Consider the following 23447-nt stretch of genomic DNA (forward strand, 5'->3'; position numbering starts at 1 on the left):
AGACACCACTGCAGAAGTTGATGTGTGATGAGGGAAGCAAGAGCTCAGGGTGATATGGAGTTATGGGCCCCCCAAAATGCATGTGGCCTCCAGAAAGGAGAAGAGGCAAGAACATGAATTTCCCCCTTGAGCCTCTGGAAGGTACCCACGATGCCGGCGCTTTGGTTTGAGCCCAGAGAAACTGATTTTGGAGTCCACTATGTTAAGAGAATAAGTTTGCGCTGACTTAAGTCATCAATTTCACGGCCACTTATTCAGCAGCCACAGGCAATAAATATGCCAAGTGACAAATAGCAGAGGTAAGATGGGAGCCCAGATTGGTCTGCCAGGTCACCTCATCAGGCTTTCCAAGGCTTTCCCAGCCACCTGGAAACAACAGGCAGGAGAAAAGGACTGCATGCCCGGCAGAGACAGCCACCCATAATGCCCGCCTCCAGGGAGAGGGCGTGCTTAGAGACTTCCAACATCCAGGAGTTTCCATGTCAGGAAATAGTCTCCTTCCGTTCCTGGCCTGGACACGAATGCCTGGACACGAATAAAGAGCAAAGGTGATTTATCCTTCTCCTGAGACTCGCTGGCCTTTGAAATTACTCATCCAGGGCTCTGCCCTACCATAAGACAAAATAGACTTAAAGGATGTTTCTCTTCTTTCAACGGCAAGTGTTCTGCCGTGCCACCGTTTAATTAGCCTCTTTACAGCAAGATGCCTGCCTTTTCCTGTGCCCTTCTGTGGGTGCGGGCGGGCATCTTCAGTCCCAGCGTTCACTAACCTCAGCACCAACAGACCAATGCGGCCGGTGCGTGTCCTCAAATGGCACTTTTGTTTTCACCTCAATTTTTGGTCATAAGATACTTTTTACCGACATGAGAATATCGTGGATTTTCTTTTCTGTTTTATGCCAGGGTAGAACTTAGCTGAAAAGACATTTCACCCAAAGCAACCTTTTCTTTTCTCTTCTAAAACACAATCTGTTTCATTGAAGGTCTCAGCTTTAAAGGCGGCTTTCATGAGACTTTCCCCTGGGACATGGGACCAGATAGACAGCGGGGCTCTTTTGTCCCCGGGGCTTATTTAGTGATTTATTTTTGCAAATGAATCTGACCAATTCTCAGGGCAATTCTTTTTGGTTAAATAAAAAGCGAAACTTTTCCTGTTCTTAATATGATAGCAAGTAATTGCCTTGCTTCTGATTGGTGGGTTGAGTCAGGACTATCTGACCACAAAAAAATGGGTGCTGAATACATGAAGAGGAGTAAAGCCGACGGGAGACATGATGTAATCCACCACAACTGAAAGGTGGGGAATTACACACCCTCACCGAACTTTGACTGGAGCAGGCAGATTGTCCTGTTGTTGCCAATTATTACTCCTTCCTCTGTGAGAGAACTGTGGGTCTCTACCCTTCACCAGATGCCTTGAAGTTTCTCCATGTCAATTTCCCTATTGCGGTGATATTGAGCTTGGCCATGGGACTGCATTGGTCCATGAAATGTGAGGGAAGAATTGTTTGCCATTGCGTGGGTCGGCCATTGCTTCTTGCTGTAAGACAGAGGGGCAGGGCTGCTCCGACATCCTGGGTTCCAGAGTGAGGATGCATGGAGCACAGGCAAGCTTGCTTACCTGCAGCCAAGATTTAACAAAGAAGATATAAAAGGAATGGACCTCTGTTGTTAGAAGGCACTGAGATTTGGGGGTTGCTTGTTACTGCAGCAGAACCTAGAGGAAGCTGACTAATATTGAATTCCATAGGGTGCTTGGAGCAATACTGTGTGGGAGAACACATCCATTTTGCAAGTATCAGAAACTTAACTCAAATGGGCTGAAGCAAAAAAAAGGTATTTGTTGATCCATTTATTAAGATACTTTTCACTGACAGGAGATTTTCATGAAATTTTTTGTACAATGTGTTTTGATGGCTGCCTCAGCTCCAGGTTGATAATCTTAAAGTTCCACATCTAGAGGAAGAGAGAAAAAAGCCTGGTCGCTTCTTGCAAAGTCTTGGGATTATCTCTGATGGAACCCCTTTGGGTAGCAACCAGGGTGGGCAGGCGGATGCACTGCTCTGATTGGCCAGGCCCAGGTCACACTGAACCCACTGGAATGAGAGGTGGAGTCACTCACAGTCTCCATGGACTGAGGGCCAGAGAGAGACGAGTCTCCTAGGGCCACAGGGAGTTCTGGCACCAGAATGGGCAATCCATGCAGGGCTGGACAAGCTGTCAATGTCGATCACAGAAAGCAAGAAAACAGAATAAATAGTAGGATAAATATCCATTAGCCTGGCCATTATTTTTAATTCTTAAAGCAAATCTGTAAGAAAGGCAAAAGCTATAAAAAAAAAAAATAGAGGAGAAAATAAGTCATCCATTTCCCTGCCATTTGGAGTGACATACCCTTTGAAAGGCTTTTTCAGTGTCTACAGTTAGTTCTGTGGTGATCCTTCATTTTAACACTTCTGCATGGATGGTTTACTTAGCAAATAAGTATATTTTACATAGGGCAAATCGTATTCATTTTTATAAAGGTAAGAATTTTGTAAGGGTTGTCAATGTCCTGGATTCATAAAAATGCAGTTATTTTAAAAATAAATAAACAAGGAAAAGAGATGGGTAACTGAGAAGGAATGGATGGAGTGAAGAGTATGCTAAATTATGGGGCCCCCTGTGGGGAAGGGCCCATCATGTATATAAGCAATTGGCAGCCGCCGTGACAAATGATCCCGCCTACCAGCTGTGACCGGCCCATCTAAGATATGAAGCAACCAGGGCAGCCAGGCTTGGTGGGAATTGTCTTACCATTAACCTTAAAATAGGGCCTGGACTCACATCCAGATGGCTCCCCAGGTGATAGGTAGGAGCATTTGAGGCAACAAATCCTAGCACACACCTCCTATTCCGAGGAGCTGCTGTTACACAGGAGAGGATCTCTAAAATCAGGACATAACAGAATTACATTCTGTCAAAATTTCCCAAATTCCTGATCTGATCATATCCTTCTCCACCCTTCTTTCTCGCCTACTCACTTCTATTTAGACTGGGTTTTTTTGCCCTGACGTGAGACTATGGCTTGGGAAGGTTATTCATGTCCACCTAGAACGGGGATCCACCACCTGCCCCATGAAGAAAGTTATCTTGGGATACCCCACGCCTGCTTGCTCATGCCCTGGGGCCGCTTTCAAGCTGCCACATACAGTTGAATTGTTATAACAGAGACCATATGTGCCCAGCAGGGCCTAAAAGCTGGACTGTCCTGCAGACTAAGTTGCTGACCTGAACTAGAAAGCCACTTCCTTGTCCCCCAGGAACTCTGGATTATTGGAACCATGTTCCTAATGCAAACCTCTGTGTTGCTTGCTGGGAAGAGTTGGGTTTGCCTTTGGAGGGGGTGTGGGGAAAAACGAGACTGGTGTAAGGGGACTGGCTGGTGAGCTGTGCATGCAGAGCCGGGCCTCAGAGGGGCGACCGGGGCTTCCCCATCACCATGAGGCTCCTCGCTGGGGCTCCCACCTGGTGCTCTTCCCTCGCCCCAGGGCCATTTTCCTTCCCTGCTATTGAGGTTTTCAGCACATTCACCTCAGCTTCCCCCACCGTGTGTCACTCCCTCATCTCCAGTGGAGAGGAACAGCCCTCAGCCTCCCTGGTCAGGGCCAGCCAATAGCAGCCTCCCCGCCCGCGGCACCTCTACCATTCAAGCAGGCACTCACGAGGGCCTCTGGAGTATCTCATTGTTTCTTTTTCTTTAAATTTTTTACTATGGAAATTTTCAAAGATATAAAAAAAGTAGACAGAAAAAGAAAAGCCATGTTACCATCCGCCAGCTTCGATTCCAGCGCTCCCCATGTGCTCAAGCACCCCGCCCCCACCCCTGCCCATAGACATCCTATTACTTCATATTTTATTCATACATATTTCAGCATGTTTCTCTAAAAACGAATATCTTTTTAAATCATGACTAGGAAATCATTATTATCACACCTTAAATGAAATAACTAATTCTTTGTATCAGTAACTCTCTCATGTTCAAATTTCCAGTTGCCTCCGAATTTTCCTTTTTAGTTGGCTTCTTTGAATCAGGAGCCAAATAAGATCCACATATTGGAAATTTTAAAAACCACATTATCCAGCGGCTAAGAGAGACTCCACCATCCCCAACTCAGAATTTCCAACTTTGGTACGTTTCTTAGTTCCAATGTGAACACACAATGCGGTGCTTCCTTCTCTTCCAGAAGGTGGGTTCTTGTTAACATAACTCAGAAAAAAATGGGAATTTATGAGGAAAATGTAAGGTATTATTCCGCGAGTGGTTAACAATGCTTTCATTTGTGCTGAGGGTCCCCAGGGCCGGGTCCAGACAGCTCACTCTATCAGCTTTGCCAATCTTCGACCCTGGTTTCACCCGACCATCTGTTTCCTCCACCTCCCTTCTCCGGGGCCGCTGGGAGATAATCACATAAGTAGGCTGTTTATATGCACCACAAACTCGGGCCATCAGCTGGAGCATCCCTGTTTATCCCTAGTTGATTCCCAATGGGTTTCACCATAGCAGCTGCTGCTGCCCCCTCCAACCCCACAAGCCCCCAGAACCTGCCTGGGCCTCCCTCACAGCAGATGCCTTCACACCCACATGGACACCAGAACAGCAGCCCCCACCAAGAACCTTCTCGACTTTTCTCCTTTCTCCCTCCAATTTCCTCTCACTTTTTATTCTGGTCTCAGAGAAATGAATACATATCTTATGTCAATCTATGTCTATAAACACAGACAGAAGGTCTCTGAAAACAAGGTCACTGATACGTCAACAATGGTTATCTCTGAGGGGCAGGCACTTAGGTGATTTGTACCTTATTCTTTTTATTTTTCTGTCTTCTTTCGCTGATTTTACTGAACATGGATCATTCTTGCAAAATCCTAAAGCCATTTTAAAAGGTAAGGGATCCCCCAGTAAAATACATGGGATCCATAGGAGAGGGGGGACCCTTAACTTCCCCATATTTCCCCATTATGCTTTGTGATAGGTGGAATAATGGAATCCAAAGATTTCCACTTAATAATTCCTTGAACCTGTGAATATGTCACCTCACAATGGCAAAGAGACTTAAAAGATGTGATTGCATTAAGATGAGATGATTCTGATCTGGGCGATCCAGTATAATTGCTTGGTATCAGGGGAAGAGGGTGGCAAAAGGAAATCAGAATTGCAAGGAAGCGGGGTCACAGATGTGCAACATTGCTGGCTTTGAAGGTACAGGAAGGGGCCACTGGCCAAGGAATATAGGTGGCCTTTAAAAACTGGAGAAGCAGAGAAATGGATCCTCCCCTAGACCTTCCAGAAACAACTGAAACTATGGCTCTTCCAATGCCTTCATTTTAACCAGTAAGACCAGCATTGGCCTTCTGACCTCTGGAGCTGTGGGATAACAAAGCTATATTGTTAACATCACCAAGGTTGTGGGAATTTGTTTTAGAAATAATAGAAAATGGACATACCCTACTCCCTCCCCACTGGTGATGTCTTGTCAACGTGAAATCTAAGCGGAAAGAATGCTTTGCAAATACAACCGCGAGACAAACGGGTCCCTTTGGCCAGCCACAATGACTTAGAAAAAGTGGCTCCTTTGCTGAACCTCTGGAACCAGTTCTGGGGTTCTCCAAAATTCAGCCCTTCCCTGTCTCAGCTCAGTCTATACATATGACATGAGGAAGTCGATTCCCAAAGCAACATCTCCCTTGAAATCCCGCTTCTGATCTTCAGGTGCGTGTTTCCAGTATGGAGAGCCTAGAGGTACTGCGATCTCAAGGCACCCCAGACAGGAATCATCTTTAGCCTAGAACCCACTTTGTGGGTCTCTGTGCTTCTACTATAAGCCTTCTATTACTAGGAGCAAATCTCGCCTTTTCAGGCACATCCCGCCCGCCCCCCTCCTAAACACATCTTGGCCCCCCATCTGCTCTCCGCATTCCGTGTCCCTCCTCTCCCTCCCTGCTGTGCTGGCTCAAGAACTCAGGGTTCCAACCAGCCCTGTCTCTGTCTCAGCTCAGCCTATACATATGACACTCGCAGCCACAACTCTGGGCTCCACAATCTCACATGTCCCCTGGACTCTTGGGACTCCTCTTGACAAAACAGTCAGACCATTTAACACTTCAGTGCTTTCTCTGGCTTATAATGCTCAAACGTCATGCTTTTACCAAAAACCAAAATCACTCCCTAACTACCATCCAGCCATTTCTCCCATCCCACCTCCATGGGATGGATCCCCATGGCACATGTACCAGCTGGACCATGTCTTGCCTCCCACCATCTCTGAGTCTATGGCCTTGAATACACTTTTCTGTTAGATCTCCCCTCCTAAGTCCACAACATCCTTCAGGACACAGTAGCCACTGTTTACCATTTGGTAAGTGGCCCTTTGCCGTGGGCTGGACCTGTCCGTGCCCACTGCAGGTGCATCATTTCACTGCATCTTCCTAGGCACCACGTTTAAGAATGTGGAAATGGAGGTTTGCAGAGCATCTGCTCTGGTCCTTTAAAATAAGTCCAGGAGGGCCTCCCTGGTGGCACAAGGGGTTAAGACGCAACCTACGAAGCTGTCCGCAGCCACTGCAGCATGAGTTTGATCCCTGCAGGCCAGGGAGCTGACCCACATGGCGCAGCAGACCTCTCCTGTCTCACCCACTGCTCCCCTCAGCAGTGTATTTCAGTCAGTCTGCCTGTTCTGCTCCCCAATCTATCTCCAGTGAATCCTCTCACCACCCCCCACACCTCTGGCCTGTACCCCAGTTTTTGTATGCATAAATAAATAAATCTTTAAAAAATAAAATAAGTCCACACATGCCTTGCTACTCTTCCCTTCAAAAGGAAGAGCCTCGTTACTCTCCCTTTGAATGTGGTGGGCATGGAGGTGTTTCAGTCTCTCACGGAGGAGACCAGTCATCATGTCTCAAGGACACTCAAGCAGCCCAAGTAAAGGTCTTCAGCCAACAGCCAGCACCACATGAGTCATCTGAAAGGGACCCCTCCAGGCTCAGTCAAGCCTTCAGCTGCCTACAGCCCCTGCCAATCTTGACTGTGACATAAAAAAGTCTCTGAGCCAGAAGCACCTGGCTGAGCTGCTCTGAATTCCTGAGCCACAGACACAAGATAATAAGTATTTATCATTTAAGGGCCTCAGTTATGGGGTAATTTGTTATACAGCATTAGATAAGGACAACACTTACTCAAGGTCATGCGACTAGTAAGTGGAGGAGTAAAAATCTGAAAGCTCTTTGGCCCCTGAAACTCGTGCTCTTAAACCTAGCCCAAAACTACCTGCACTACTGAGCTATCTTTTGCTTTCTTTAGAAAACCTCAACAGGGTCTCTCCTTTGAAAAACATCTTCCTTCAGCCTGTACCTGAAGCCCTACTCCAAATGCCCATTCACCCTGCCCCACAACCACTGTATTCCCTGACACCCCACCTTACTTGCCTTTTATCAGCTTTAGGCTCTCAGATTTAGTACCTACCTCCTACTGTTGTCAAGAAGATTAAATGAGACAATGTGTAAAAGCAATTGCAGTAGTGGCCCATTATGCCATTTATCACACTAATTACCTCCTCAGGACATCACTGCTCCTGCCCTCTGGACAAGGGCTCAGCTCTGGCTGTCCATTCTGGTCACCTAGGAAGCTATGCCTCTGCCTGAATTGATAGGTCTGACCGATAGGTCTGGGGGAGCAGCCAGATGATTTTAAAGCTCAACCAGGGTAGAAAACCACTGGATTAAAATATAAGAATGTCTCTAAATTAGACTCTTCTCAAATCCCTCATCATTTATTGTACAGGCTATCTTCATTTAGAATAGTTACTAACTTCCTCTGGCGGTGCATATAATACACTGCGAAGTGGCCTAAAATTATTTTAAAATAACTCTGTAGACAGTTATCTTTTACATGTGACCTGAAGAGAGTCTCAGCCAGGGTGATTTTGAGGTCTTCTTCTTTCCCCCTCGCCATCCTCTTGACATTTACCAGCATCTGGAGACATTCTTGATGGTAATGACTCTAGGGGGTGCTGTCCATGTAGTGGGTGGAGGTCGGAGTCCTGCTAAACACGCTGCAATGCACAGGCCCGCCCCCACAATGAAAATGAGCCAGCGTTACCTGTCAATAATGACATCTAAATTAGATGCTGTTTTCTAGCTCCAACCCTTGCTCTCCTTAAGAATGTTGGTTCCGACTTTGCCTCTTTGCCTCTTCATGCTCAAGAATATCCTTGAGCAGCACACAGCAGTACACCTGAGCTCTTGTCTCTCAAGATCAAATCTGAGCACCAACCAGCCTGGCCGTTACCCCAACTGGGCTGGCTCCAGCCCCACAGCAGGGCCCACTATGGTCTTGAGTTTCACTCTTTCCCGTTAGTACTTTGCTCACATCTGTTTTACAACACTCACTACAGAAATTCAACCAGCTGTAAACACATTTCGCTCACCCCAAGGGCTAGCGCCATATTTGATTCATCTGTGTTTTCTCCACGCTCCCGAGTTCTCTGCATCACACATGGTAGGTGTGCAATCAACATTTATTGCAGCCAATTAGATTAATATCATTTTAATTTTTATCACGCTTCTGAGCATCCCTTTGAAAGGGACTGGAAGTAGAGAATACAAATGCTGGTTAAGGCAAGAACTCTTGTGTTTCTCTTCCTGAGAAGTTCAGCTGCAATGATCGCTATTGCCACTTCCCAGTTGCCAGAGGAAGTTAGTAACTATTCTAAATGAAGATAGCTGTACAATAAATGATGAAGGATTTGAAAAGACTCTAATTTAGAGACGTTCTTACATTTTAAAGATTCTTTTCATTGGTTATTATAAGTGGGAAATGTTTATTTTTCAAGACAATGCAGCAGCTTGGAGAATGATACAAAAAAAGCCTTGTTTTTAAAAAGTAAATGCAGATCTTTCATATGTTAATAACTTATGGTCAGTAAATTATAGGCTTGCCATTTTTCACAGTGGACAAAATTAGGCATAGGTTTAGACACTACATAAGAAACAAGGTCTACCAAGATCATTCTCCTGTGAGTCAGGCATAGTCTCAGATTTAAAAAACAAAACAAAACAAAACAAAAAGCAACCAACCAGATAATATCTGGGGTGTTTTTAATTCTCTAAACTGACAAAGTCAGCCAAGAGTCTATTCAACTTGGTATTCTCAAAAAGTGCAGAGTGACAAAAGAGGCAACATTTGAGAGTTCAGGGGCTAATTTAAAGCCTCCACTCTAACATGGGGTTTTGCAAAGTCTCACTTGATTTCTAGTGTCTTAGTTTCTTGTCACTGTTCTTGCAAAGGGGTGATGTGAAAATATTTCAAAGAAGCAGGTTAAATATATACTTTTCTGTAGACAGAGTTATCTTTTACATATGACCTGAAATAGCCAACCACAGCTTAAATGTCTTCTGCTGAGTGAGATCTCTGTTGCCCACCCTACATCCAATTAAACTCTCTCAAGGCTCTGTATCCCCCTCTGCTTTGTTTTTCCCTAGAGTAATGATTTATTTGCTTATTGTCTGTCACCGCCCACTGGAATACAAGCTCCACCAAGGCAGGAATTTTCTGGCTACTTTATTTTTTATTCATTGTTTTATCTCTAACATCCAGGATGATGTTTGCCACATAGAAGAAGTATGTGTGAAATATTTCTTATATGAAGGAATATATTAAGTAAATCTAGAAATGAAATATACTATAAAGCCATCAAAAGACATGAATTGGATATATTGGGTATAAGGAAATCTATATGGCTAGATCTCAAAAACATGTATTTGAATCAAAAAGAAGCTGCAGAAAAATGTATACATTTCTTCATTGGTAAAATAGGGCTGGTAATAGTATTGTCATCAGGACCAAGTTAGTTTGCTAGTGCTAAATGCCGAGAAAATGATAGCTAAAAGCACCTAATGAATGTTAGTTGCCATCTTCATCATTATCGTTGCTACTTCACTGATGAAAAATAGTTCACACAAATAACACTGATAACTTTATATGATGTAATCTAATTTTACATAGTTGAATAAATAAATTTAAGAGCCCTGGAAGGATGCGTTATAAACCAAACTTGTTACTTTTGGGAGAAGATTAGATTAGAATGATAGCCAAAGAAAATTTCAACTTTGTCATGTTATTTTAATACTGGGCATATATCAATGCCCAGTGAATTCTTTTTAAGATTTATTTATTTATTTATATGTAGAACTGGGGTGTAGGCCAGAGGTACAGGGGGTGGGGGTGGGTAAGAGGATTCACCACAGACAGAGTAGAGAACAGAACAGGCAGATCTACTGAAATACACTGCTGAGGGGAGCAGCGGGAGAGACAGGAAAGGTCTGCTGCACCATATGTGGGTCAGCTCCCCGGCCAGGGATTGAGCTCAGGTCTTAGCAGTGATAGAGCTGAGACTTAACCCTTAGACCACCAGGAAGGCTCATCTAATATTTTAAATGTAGAGCTGATACATATAAATAAAAATTAACATTTAGAAAAGCTGAGTTATATTTCCTGAGACATAACGACTATCACAGAAAGAGAAAAGGAGAGGGAAAAAGAGACAGAGAAGAGAGTGAGAGAGACTAGAGAGATGAATTACTTAAGATAAGAACCTTTTTAAATTTTCTATTTTACTTCTAAAGTGCTTCTTGAATAATCACCACATGGATAGGATGCCAGTTAAAAGTCACAAATACAACTAACCTGCAGTCCCAGGTGGATTACATGAGTTAGTTCTCTTAGACTGGAGAAAACTATCATTAATACAATCTCAAAATCAAGAATAAATTATTTAAAGCCTTGAGTCAGTACTTACTGACACTTCAGCCACTGCTCCACAAATGGAATGGAGAAGAATTCTGTGAATAGCTCCCCTGCCCTCTTTGGATTTTGACTGGTCACAGATGCCATGTTTGATTGACAAGAAAACAATAAGGAAGAATTAAAGTCGATTACTAATATTCTGATTGCAAATTAAGACCATTGAATCCTCAAAGCCATTGAACATTTAAAGGCATGAAAAACTTACTTGTATAACCACTCGGTCAGAAAATCACAGGCAATGAATTTAGTTCTTTTCCTCTAAAGAGAGAAAAGAAAATTAAATTATATTCTTTGCCCACATGCCTGAGTAGGACAAAAGAAAAGAGTTTAATTAACTGTTGTGTTAGATAAAATATGATGAGTCCTTCATGAGGGTTATAAACACATCAACAAACAGTAACTCAGGCAACATTAAAAACTCTGAAGACATTTTCCATTCATTTTTGGATAAGCATATTTTCTGACAGAATGCATATGGTAGGTGGGCCTCCCCGGTGGCGCAGCGGTTGAGCGCTGGGTTGCGAAGCTGCCCGCGGCCTCTGCGGCACTGGTTCAATCCCCGGCTGCTCCCCGGCCACCGGAGGAGGGTCCCGCATGGCGCGCAGACCTCTCCTGCCACCCGCTGCTCCCCTCAGCAGTGTACTTCAGCCCTTCTGCCTGCTCTGCTCCCCGCTCTGGCTCTGGTGAATTCTTTCACCCTCCCGCACTTCTGACTGTACCCAGTGCATGTATAAACAAAAAACAAATAAATAAATAAATAAAAAACATGCCTCTAAAAAAAAAAAAAAAAGAATGCATACGGTAGGGAGTTTGTTGCGTGCTTCTGGAATTGTCTCGGAAAGGTTTTATTTAAATCTATACCTTGACTCTAAGTAATTGTACTTATTGTTTCCCCAATTCACTCAAACCCTCCGACCAGTATTACTTGCAGTCTCAGTACCACCTTCAAATACAGAAGCCAAACACATGGGTGTCATTGGGTGCCAGTCACCAGAATGGTTGAACCCTGCCAGCTGTCTGCTCCTTATTAGTAGAAATCTCATTGACAACCATAAGAAAAGAGACATTTCTCAGTCTCCCTTGTAGCAAGGGGCAGCCACAGACACAATCTGAGACAGAAATGGACAAGTCCTGTGGATTTCTGAGAACGTTCTGCTCTGTTGATTTCTGCTCTTCCTTAAGGTTTTCTTCTACTTCTTTCAATATGGAACAGAGACATGGGGCTGAAAGTGGCTCACCCTTTCAGTCCTGAGACCAAATGTTAATAGTACTAAGATGGTGGCAGGTTAGAAGGAACCTGGGCCTTTGATGAATTCCTTCTGCTACTGCACCGGCTGGGGCCTCACCTACTGAACATCTTGATAAGTAAGGAAAATTAACTTCACTTGGATTACTACCCCTGTTCTTGAATACTCATTGCAGTACGTGACAGATATCTAGTAAGGCACACGAGGAAGAACATCCTGGAGTAAGGGGGAGAGGGCATACTGGGAACAGCAGCAGGGGGGCACACTTGGAAAAGCAGTAGGGTGAACCCGACAAGGCAAGTATCTTGTCTCCCAGTTCCATTTAAAGTCTCTTTAACCCAAATAGAACCGGTTAACTCCTTCTAGAAAAAAGTTATGGAAACCAGGAGATAGAAGGTCTCTGTCTTTTAAGATACCAGGGGCTAAGAACCGAGTGTTGGTTACCATGTGAAGAGATCCTTCCCAAGAATGAAGGTCATACAGAGCCTGCTGGAAATTCTCTTTGTCCCTCCACCCTGCTCTGTGCCTCAGATTGCTGATTCACATCAACCAGGCTCCCTTATTCTCTAGTTGGGTCCAACAAATGGCAGGTACCAGAAGTGAACCAGACAGGGAAGAGAGAAAGGCAGGGTGTTGTGTGTTAAATTGTGTGTCCTCTGCTCCCAGTGAATAGGTTGAAGTTCTAACCCAACAGTCAGACATCACTCAAAGACGTTTCTGCCACTGATGGATCACATATAATGGGATGGTCCCAACAGCCTGCTTCATGGAACCCAGGGGTAGGCTGGGTCAGCTAGGTTTGGGTAAGTGCATTCTATGGCATTTGCACAATGATGAATTGTCAAAGGACATATCCTATTATTAAGCAACACATGACTGTACTTTAAAATGTGAGCTTTTAATAACAGGACTATTAAAATACAACTAGATAAGCCCAAACACTCCTGAAGGACGGCAGCTCCAATAAGGGTGAATAAATCTCTGGTTCTACTGACAAGCAAGAAGGGAGATGATATTGTTTAGACCACCCACAGCCAGTGCCTAGTGGCATATACACTAGGTCACTGTAAGTACTAGACTCTGCACACAGCTATACCTGAGGTCAAAATTCCCCAAACCTTTCATGTACATTACCCAATATATTCTCTTATTGGATTAAACAAGTTTGAGTGGAGTCCCTTATTGCTTGAAACAGAAAGAGTTTCCACTACTCTTCCTTTCTTCTACAGCTGGCTAACTCCCACTTCTTCCACATGCTCCTGGAAAGACTTTCTGTCCATTCTTACTTTCTTCAGTAAGAGCTCAGGATAGGTGCTCCCCAGTTCTCTGTGTACCCTGCTGTCACGGCAACTCAGACATAACTGGAGCATACCTGCCAGCCCACACCTCCATCTCCTGCACTCTCCCTCCCTACCTCCTTCTCTCTTCATTATCGCTTTCTTTATATTCCCAGTGCTTCCCTGAGTGTCTTGCACACAGTAAGGTATCGGTGAATGGTAAGTAAATGAATGAATGATTCCACCATGCAATTCTCAAGCAACAAAGCAAGAAAAGATCCATGTGTAAGAATTCAGACACTTAAAAGTAGGGCTTGCTAATAAAATGCTGGAAAAATTGGGCTGTGAAGCTGTCCGCAGCCTCTGCCGCAAGAGTTCAACCCCTGGCCAGGGAGCTACTCACATGGCGCAGCAGACCTCTCCTGTCTCTCCCGCTGCTCCCCTCAGCAGTGTTTTCAGGCCATCTGCCTGTTCTGTTCCCCACTCTGTCTCTGGTGAATCCTCTCACCCCCCGCACCTGTGGTCTGTACCCCAGTTCTTATATGCATAAATAATCTTTAAAAAAAATTCTAGACAACATCTCTTCACCTTCTTCCCACAATTTTTTTATTATGATAATTCTTCCATTTCCTTTTCTTTTTACCTTTTCACTTTGAAGCAGCCGACATGGCTTTATAATCTTGCACAGGGCTGAAGAGATTGTTGTGAAATTGATTCTCACCAAAAAGGAAAGTGCTTCTGAAGATATTTTTACTGAAAACTTTATTATAGCTGTTGGTAAATAAAATACAGTGATGTCTGACTTGCTGGGGATTGTTTGCAGTCTTTACCTCGTTGCTGATAAGCTTTCATTAAAAAAAAAAAAAAAACCTGAAATGCTGCTGGACAGGGTAATAAAATGAAATGTATTTGACTATTTAATGGGGTATTCTATTCTAAGTCCCACAGCTGTAGGAGTCCATTCAAAATGTCACCTTTACCCAAAATAAAAAAAAATACTTGTACAACAATGCAAATATGTATCTAGCATGAATAGCCTTATACTAATTTAAACAATACAGCCATTGTCAATGGTGCTGTCTCTCTCACTCTACAAAAGAGGCATTGTCCCCGAGGCATTTACCCATCGTCTGGTAGTAAAGATTCCTTTTCCAAAGGGAATGCAGCTTGACTTACTCTATTAAATAGACTGTTCAGATCGCCAAATGGCCCAATGCATGAAGGCCATGCAGACAGATTTAATCACTTCTGATACAAAGAAATAAAACGGGAGAAACTGTTTTCCTTCCGTCCCGGGCAAGTGTGGACATGCTGTGCGTCCGCAGACACACAGAACAGGGGGACACACTGTTCAGCTGTTGTCCAGATTAAAAATTCTCTGAAAGAGAGCTGAAAGGGAGCTGAAAGAGCGAAGGAAAACAAATGAAAAGCGGTGGTGAGTGAAGAGGTAAGAGAGGAAGGAACAGGAAAAAATTAAAGAGCGAGATTAAGAAAGTGGGCAGGCGCCTGGGTTTATGTAATGTGGACAAAAACAGAGTCCGTGATCGCTGTTTAAGCGTGAAAATACACAAGATCTGGCAAGTGGAGGGAACAGTTAAAACAACCTCAAAAGAAGGTTAAAGATAGGGTTGTTGTTTTTTTTTTTAATCCAGAATTAAAAGGAAAAAAGACTAGGTCAAGGGATAAGACATCACCATATTCTTGTGATTCTGCAACTCCTGTGAAATCCATTCAGAAACGCCAGATGGACGGATAAAGGGCAGGTGGAGAAGCAAGTAAAGTAAAACGGTAACTGTAGATCAAGGTAGCTGTGAGGGTATGAACTCTGAAGTCCTTTCAATTCTTTCATACGTTGGAGACATTTTTTATAACAAAATTTGGTAGGGGAGCTGCCATCACAAAAGACCCAAACCTCAAAGAGAAAAAAAGGCAGAAACAAATAGGTGTTCGATGCAGGCAGTAGTCTAAGCCAGATTAATATTGGCTGCACACATAAGAGGCAGACAGGTACTGGAGGCTGGGGAGAGAAACAACCCACACTGCTCTGTACCCGGGACGTATGCATTCCACCCCAGGAAGGTCAAAAGCACAGGCCAGGAGGTTAGTGAACTCAAGTGTGGTTGGCTGGCTGGCATTGTGTTGGTTCAGACTCTGGGTTTGCCAAGGATAGAAACATGCTCATGTTACCTTTGTTACTGGGTGTGTGTGTTTGTTTTAAGTCAGTTTAGGATAGATTTTGCTACAACCCAACCCCAAAGCTGAGAAGCTCGTATCATCACCCGTTTCTTCCTCACATTACATCAACATTTCAATCAGCTGTGGCTCACTCTGTCTTTATTCTGGGGCTTGACAGAGCAGGCTGACATCGCTACAGTATCACTAGTTATGCTGGCAGATGAAAATAAAATGGGGAGCCAGGCTTTGACCCTTAAAGTGTGTGTTTGGAAATACCATGACGTTGTGTCCATTCATTCTGTGAGCCAAGCAGTCACATGGTCAGGCTCCCCTTAGAAAGAGACCACAGGTGTTTTCAACAGCAATGGCCAGTGTGAAGGTCGGAGGAGTGTAAGGAAAATGAGAACCCTCTGACCTACGGGCTGAGCCAGGTCTCAGGAGGAAGTGGACCGCACTTGCCAGCTGTGGAGGGCACACTTCCAGATCTGGTTCTTGGAGAACTCAGCCCTTGGTGGCTTTCTCAACTTTCCATTGCTTTTTCTGCTGCTCTCTCTCATCTGCTTCTTCCTCTTTCTCTCTCTGCCCCGAGGTCGGCTAACTCAACGGTTTCCCGATCTTTCCACCTCTGGTGTCTCTCCCCTTCTGCCCACACAGAAGTCTGTCCCTTCTCTCCATCATCTCACATCTCACATCCCAGCTGCCCAGATGGGAGAATCTGATTGGGCTACTCAGGCACGCCCAGGACAGACTGTCCCTGTTGGGTAGAGCGATTGCACCAGATCATTTCTTTGCCACTTGCCATCCCAAGTGGCTGCCCTCAGGGCCTGACACTTCTCCCTGCTTCAATTATCTGTGGCCAGGGTGATGGGGACAAGGACACAGCAGGGACAAAGGGCTGCAGTTCTGGCACTAGACGCTGAGAATGACACAACCCCCTTTCTCCCCATAGATATTCTCCACAATCAACCTCCAGATCCCCGAGACCCCCACCCCCCAGGCAGATCAAAACTAATCATTAACTCTCACCCCAGAAATGAGCACATACTTGGACTGTAACCAGATGCCACAACACTTATCACAGCAAACCTCAGAGAGAGCTTGATGTTTTTCCTCTATGGCACTAGAAATTTACTGAAGGAAAAAATAGTCTTCTGAAAAGAAGTTCAAGTTATGCGCACATAACAAAGAATGTGGACCAAGACGTCCAGTATGAGCCACAAGGTCATTTCTAAAAGTGTTCTTGATTAAAAGGAGTAATGCCAAAATAATTCTACCACACCTTTCCTGGGAAAATCTATTCTCTCCACTCCTTAGAGATTTTTTTTCAAGCAAGAGCTGGTAGTATTTCTAATTTCCCTTATTGGTCAAGGCCAGGAAGTGGAGTTCCTCCCTGACCAGGGTTCTTGCACTTTTAAAAATGATATTCAAGTATGCAATTTTTTTAAAAACTATATTTAAAAAATCAACAATAAATAACTCTTTGATGGGCCAGGAGTGTAAAAAGAAAAGACAGTTTTGTTTTGCTAAATTATTCATAGTAACAAATTTTAATGTAATGAGATCATCAACAAACTTATCAGTAGTTAGAAATAGTTTCCTGATACCAACTCTTGTTTACAATACTCTTCACTGTCATGGAATTTGATGAGCAACCAAAAGCCTAAAGGGAAAATTCTACTTTCATGGGGTTAGGAGAGAAAAAGAGGCAGGAAGTCTTATCACTTCTATGCAGTCTCTGCTTTAATCCATATTTAAAGCTGAGATAAGGTTTCTTTTCAGTCTTCATTTCATTCATGCATAAAACTCTTGATTTCTTTCCAAATTAAGTAAGGTGCACTGTTCCAGTTTGGCCCTGTTCAGTAGACATTTACTGAGAGCCTACTATGTGCCAAATGCTGAGCTTAACATTAGAGATAAAGAAGTGAGCAAGGCCTGGCCCCACTGTGGTTATCACTCTGTGTCCCACAGACCCCCTCAGCTGCAGGTGAACACTGATAAGCCCACCTCAACTGTCACTGAGATCTGAACCAATCTGGCCCACATTTCTCCTGACCCAAGGGGCTCCCAAACGAGGAAGCGACACATAAGCATTTTCAGAGTGATACCATGTGAAAGGTGCAGGGGCTTCTGGAAAATCTTTTCTTTGCTTTTCTGAAAGAGGTTGTCCATTCCCTCCTGGTTGTTATAATAGGTGTCAGCAAGGGAAGAGATTCTAATTCCTTCTGCCACTCAGAGGGAAGCTAGGGTAAGGATGAAGCTAACTCTTCAAAGAGACCAAGCACAGCACAAAAGAGAAACCAAGTCCTCAAGTAGATCACTGAGCCCCTGAATCAGCCTTCTTCTTACCTCAGAACTTCCAGTGTCCTGAGCCAGCAAGTCCCCTTTATTATTTAAACCAGTTTTCTCTTGGGCCTCCCTGATAGCTCAAGGGATTAAGGCACAGCCTATGAAGCTATCCGCAGCCACTGCAGCACGAGTTCAATCTCGGCCAGGGAGCTACCTACATGGCACAGCAGACCTCTCCTGTCTTGCCCGCTGCTCCCCTCAGCAGTGCATTTCAGTCAGTCTGCCTGTTCTGCTCCCCACTCTGTCTCTGGTGAATCCTCTCACCAGCTGCACCTGTGGCCGGTACCCCAGTTCTTGTATGCATAATAAATAAATCTTTAAAAAAAAAACATCAGTTTTCTTTTAATTACAACAGAATGAATCCTAGCCAAGACTGCTGCCTACTATCCCTTATGTTTTCTTTTGGTAACAGCACCTTGAGTTCCTCTGGGAGACCCACCTTTCCTGGCCTAATGCTGTGCGCACTAAGCCCGGCTCCTTCCGTTTGCCTAACAGCCCATCTGTCCCCCAGTTCCGAGGACCGGTTCTGAAGTCAGTGACTGGCACGAGTCAGCTCCGTCAGAGAGAATTTTTTTCTTTTTCCACTGCGCTTGAGTCTTATGGGACACAGGCTGGTACCAGGAGTTTGAGGATGGAGCAAAGTCAGAGGAAAGAGAGACAGAGAAGGAACCAAGTCACGGAGACATCATCCGGGCCCCAGATCAAGCTGTGCTGGACAATCTCCTGGTGGGCCTCGTGTCCAAGCAACCGACCAATCAACAAACTTTTTTCTACTTAATATGAATGAGGTTTGTGTCCCTGGCAGGACCCGCCCTTGAAGAGTTAACTCCCAAAATATGACGTTTACTGTGCATCCAGCTGAAACAAAGTCCTTTAAGTTCATACTAATTTTAACTGCTAAAAATATTAACTGTTTATCAAAAAATTGCCTACAATAAAAATTATTGACTTTACCCTGAGTGCCCCAAAATATATGCAGTGATGCATTGGAAGGAATTTCCAAGCGAAGCTTATAATGTAGCTACTAAGCCAGCTCCGTTTAATATAGCAGTCCAATTAAGTTCTAATTAAGTTCTGGTCTCTTATGTTCCAATTAAGCTAATCCAAAGGCATGGCTGGATGTCAGGGGATCACTTAAGAACATCAACCCAACTGTACTGTTTAATCTTTATAATGATATTTACATATCTCAAACTTAATTTGCTCCAGTGGAATACAACCCAGGTCACGATAGAACAGAACAGTGTCGTGGCCTTTTAATCAGCCTTGAGTCTAAGGAGAAGGCTAAAGGTTGGTCTAAACAATGGCATAGTCAATTTCCTGCCTTAAAACTCTTTCCCCCTTCCAACTCACACAGACCCTGGCCAGCCCAGGGGCACCAGGGAAGGCAGCTGTAACTAAAAATGGAAGATCAGGAAGGTCAAGGTCAACAAAGACTACAAGGAACAGGCTACTTCTATAAAAACTCCTGTCTTGGTATCAAAATTATTTGCAAAGCTGGCTTCACAGTCCTGCCTCCAAGAGACCCAGGGGTCTGCAGCATCCCCTCCAATCCCTGTCCTCCACTTGGAGAGGATGAAGGCGGCGTGGCAAGGGCCCTCACAAAAGGAAGCTTCTGGCAGAGCCTCTGCTGATGTGTCCTGATCCATCTCACACTTAACTGCCTGAGGCTGGACTTGTTCTTTCCCTCACTGTCAGCCTGGACACCCCTCTCCTTCCTCTGGTTTTTCACTTGCTGACATTTACCCCTCCTCGTGAGTCCCTCCTTCAAGCAAAATCCAAGGGCTATCCCTTACTGTGCACTCCCCCAACTCTAAGTGCTGTACATGTTTAATCCTCCGAACAGCCCTGAGGGGGAGGGTACTGTGATCAGCACCCCTCGATTTGACAAGAAACAGGAGGCTCACGGTACTTAAGGAATCTTCCCAGGGGCCCAGAGCAAGCAAACGTTGGAAAGGGATTTGAGCCCAGCAGTGAGGCATATCTCCTACCATTCAGGGACCACCCCACCCACCCACCCCCACCCTGCCTACCCCATCCCACCCCACTCCAGCCAGTCCACTTCTTCCTTGCATATTACCCTCGTTTTCAATTTCCATTTCCAGTCTAAGGATTTTTTCCAGTTTAATGTTGTTCTACTTTTCACTACAGCCATGTCCATCACTGAGCTAAATGCTTTAAACACAGCATCTAATTCTCAGAAACCCCCTTAGAGGAAGCCATTATTGTCATTGTTCCCATTTCACAGAGGAGGAAACTGATTAAATTTACAAGGTCTCAATGCTAGGAGGGCCCCAGGTCACAGATCTGGAAGCAGGTAGCATTGGGTGCTAAATTCACGGATGTGTGGCTCCAAATTCCAGACCTCATCATCAAGCTTCCCTTTGACTGTCTCCTCTCATCTCATAACATTAACCACTATTATAAAAATCTGGACAGCTCCCAGGACTTTAGAACAGAGTGGGCAAACTTTTTCTTAAAAGACCAGATAGTAAATATTTCAGGCTTGTGTCTCAACTCTTTGCATTGTCATTATAATGCAAAGTGCCCCCACCCCATAATAGTAAAGGCTGGGTGTGAAAATTAGTTTATTTACAAAGCAGGCAGCAACCTCCTCAAGCATCATCAATGACACCAATCTTTCTGGTGGAGGATGAGGCCAAGTGGCACAGAGGTGATCCATGCCAGCCGAGGTGACTCCAGACCAGTACCCAGCACAGACAGGAGTAAACCCAGACGAGGCCAGAAGAACCCCCCAGCTGAGCCTGTCCAAACTGTGGACTGATGGAACAGTGAGCTAAAAAAACTTGTCATCTTGGGCTTCCCCTGGTGGCGCAGTGGTTGAGTGCTGGGCTGTGAAGCTGCCTGCAGCCTCTGCAGCGCGGATTTGATCCCCAGCTGCCGGAGATGGCCCCACATGGTGGACAGACCTCTCCTGCCGCACCCGCTGCTGTCCTCAGCAGTGTATTTCATCACTCTGCCTATTCTGTTCCCTGCTCTGGCTCTGGTGAATTCTCTCACCAGCCCATGTTTCTGACTGTACCCAGTGCTTGTAAAAATACATAAATAAATCTTTTTAATAAACAAATAAATAAATAAAACTTGTCGTCTTGAGTCACTACCATTTGAGGGGCTTATGTAGCAAAAGTAAAGCGCTGCAGTGTTTAATAACTGAAATGCAAATTGTGGCCAAGTGGGAAGGTTCCCCTGGTTTAGTGGCCAGTGAGGACTGCCACTACAGCCACCTGGCACTAGGCCATGCCCCCAAAACAAGAGGACAAGAGAAGGAAAAGCCTGGCACAGCGCCACTGCCCTTTGTTTTGTAAGAGAAGCATGGGTCACCCTCAGGTCAGAGCCTGCTGACTTTCTTTGTAAAGGCTTGTCTCTTGAGGATGACTCTGATTTTCAGAAACAAGCAAGACAGAGCCAAGTTTGGGAATGAAGTGATCAATGCTGCTTTTGTTTGAAGAAAAAAGAAAAGAAGCGTGACTGTAAAGTTATGACTTTCTTGCCTGGTTTAGACTGGATCGGACACATTCCAAGAGTCTCAAAGGGAAGTGTTCTCAACACGAATAGCCTTATGGACACAGTAGGACTGGGTAGGGCTCTGAGACCACACTCTGGGGTTACTCTGGCTCTTCCTCTTAGCAGCCACATGAGTTGGGCTACCTCTCAGGCCTCAGTTTCCTCATCCACGAAATGGGTATAATCAAACCTTCACAGGGTGACTCTGATGATCAAATGAGACCACAATGCCTGGCACACAGGAAGTGCTCTACAAACTAGTGTCATTAAACAGCACTGATGGGGGGGAGGGGTCACCTCCTGACAGCTTCATAGTGTCTTCTGGGCCTCTTTACCTTAACAATATAAGTAAAGGAAATACACTTTATTTATAATGTTAAATTTTAAACATTTTGAAAGTAAAATGTTATTTTACTTTTCCTATATATTGTAGTATACTATACTATACAATACTATACTATACTATAAATGACCACTGCACTTGACATTTTTGAAGTTGAGTATTTTGAAATGACTGTATAGATAGATTTGGGAGGTCATCAAGCTAATAGCCACTAAGTAATCGCGCCTCCTGGGTCCACAATGTGACTTTGCTATTCTTCAGGATAGAGCTGTGCGGGTGGCTGGCTGTGTGGGGAGTTGCTTTGACCAGTGGAGTGGAGTGAAGTAAGGTTGCTGGAGCTCCAGAGCCCAGGCCTTTCCCTCTGCCTCTGCCCACTGAGAAAGCTGCCAGGAAGCCCCTGGGCTCTGAAGGAGCTAGTCTGACATAAGAGGACTAGAGGCCACATGAAGAAGAACTGAAGTCTCCCTGCCAGTAGCCAGCACCAAGGCCTTGACATGAGAGCAAGCCCAGTTTGCACCTTCCAGACCAGCCCCAGCTGAAAACAGCCACATGAAAAAGCCAAGGTGAGACCCACAGAACTACCAGACAGCCCCACACAAATAGCAAATCATTTTTTAAGTTTCAAAGTTTTCAGACATTCCATGACACAGCAACAGGCACTGATACGCAGTCAGTATTACTGTGTGATTCATTTCAGAATAGGGCGACAGAATAGGGTGATGGTAAGATGTGACAAGGAGGCACTGGGCCCTCAGAGTCTAAACACGGCTCCGCGGATCACCCACTGCTTAAAATAAAGCCCACACTTTGCTGGCTGACACGTCATGGCCGCTGCGGAGCCACCTTCCCAACCTCACCACCCTCTCATCGGCTCGATTGGTTCCCACCACACACACACAGGCTGCTTCCTTCTTGCCCCTCGATAAGGTCACTGAATTTGTCAGGACTGGGTCTGTTGCACCAGAGGGTTTCGGTGCCAGGAAGCCACGTGTTAGAGAGAGGACGAATGGTCCAGCGAGGGCGGTGGGCTGCTTTACTCAGTGTGTCGGTGAGGATGAAAAAGAGAAAGAAAATTTTCTAGATGGAGCAGCCAGGTCAAGGCTATGAGCTAGAAACTTATCTCTTGATAACCTATTTTCTCTGATTTCGAAAGTAATCCATGTTTACTTTTAAGAGTTCAAACATTACCCAAATATTGGAATATAATATAGAAGAACAAAAGTCTCCAAAATTTCATCTCTCCCTCAACTACCATTGATTTTTAGATACTGCAAATGACACTCGGGTTCTTTGGTTGGGCCTGTGTGTGCTGCAGAAGTCGGTGCCCACAGGGAAGGTTGGCAGGACCCCACTGTGCCACAAATGGATTCCACCAGAGGCTGCTGCGAGGTAATCATTTTCTACTCTTTATCTTTCCCAAAGTATGTTTGTTTAACAAAATAGAAAACACTGCTTGCACCCAGCTAATTTCACAGCAAAACCAAAAGGCCTGTTAACCTTATTGGTAAGATGCTCACATTAATGCCACCAGATGCTGCTTCAATCTTCTCAATGAACTTTTTATACCTAGTTGCAAACTGCCATCTGGGAATGGGCAGACAAGTCTGTTTCACTTGCTAAACTCATAACATGAACTGTGCAGGATCTTCACCTAATTCTAAGGCTGAGATCATTCACAGAAGTCACTC

The 23447-nt window shown here is 44.6% G+C and overlaps 1 protein-coding gene across 3 annotated transcripts in view; it reads right to left on the reverse strand.

Moving 5' to 3' along the window:
* Positions 1-23447, reverse strand: part of IQCK (IQ motif containing K) — a 92798-nt gene that overhangs the window by 50939 nt on the left and 18412 nt on the right. For all 3 annotated transcript variants that reach the window (XM_037507526.2, XM_037507529.2, XM_037507527.2), the window contains exons 5-6: positions 11052-11104; positions 10839-10916 (exon numbers count right to left, since the gene is read on the reverse strand). In XM_037507526.2, coding sequence (XP_037363423.1) covers positions 10839-10916; positions 11052-11104 — 131 coding nt within the window. The remainder of the gene's footprint in view (positions 1-10838; positions 10917-11051; positions 11105-23447) is intronic.

Source organism: Talpa occidentalis, unplaced genomic scaffold, assembly GCF_014898055.3.
Source record: "Talpa occidentalis isolate TD23 unplaced genomic scaffold, MPIMG_talOcc4v2.1 talOcc4.12, whole genome shotgun sequence".
In the NCBI taxonomy this organism is placed as follows: domain Eukaryota; kingdom Metazoa; phylum Chordata; class Mammalia; order Eulipotyphla; family Talpidae; genus Talpa; species Talpa occidentalis.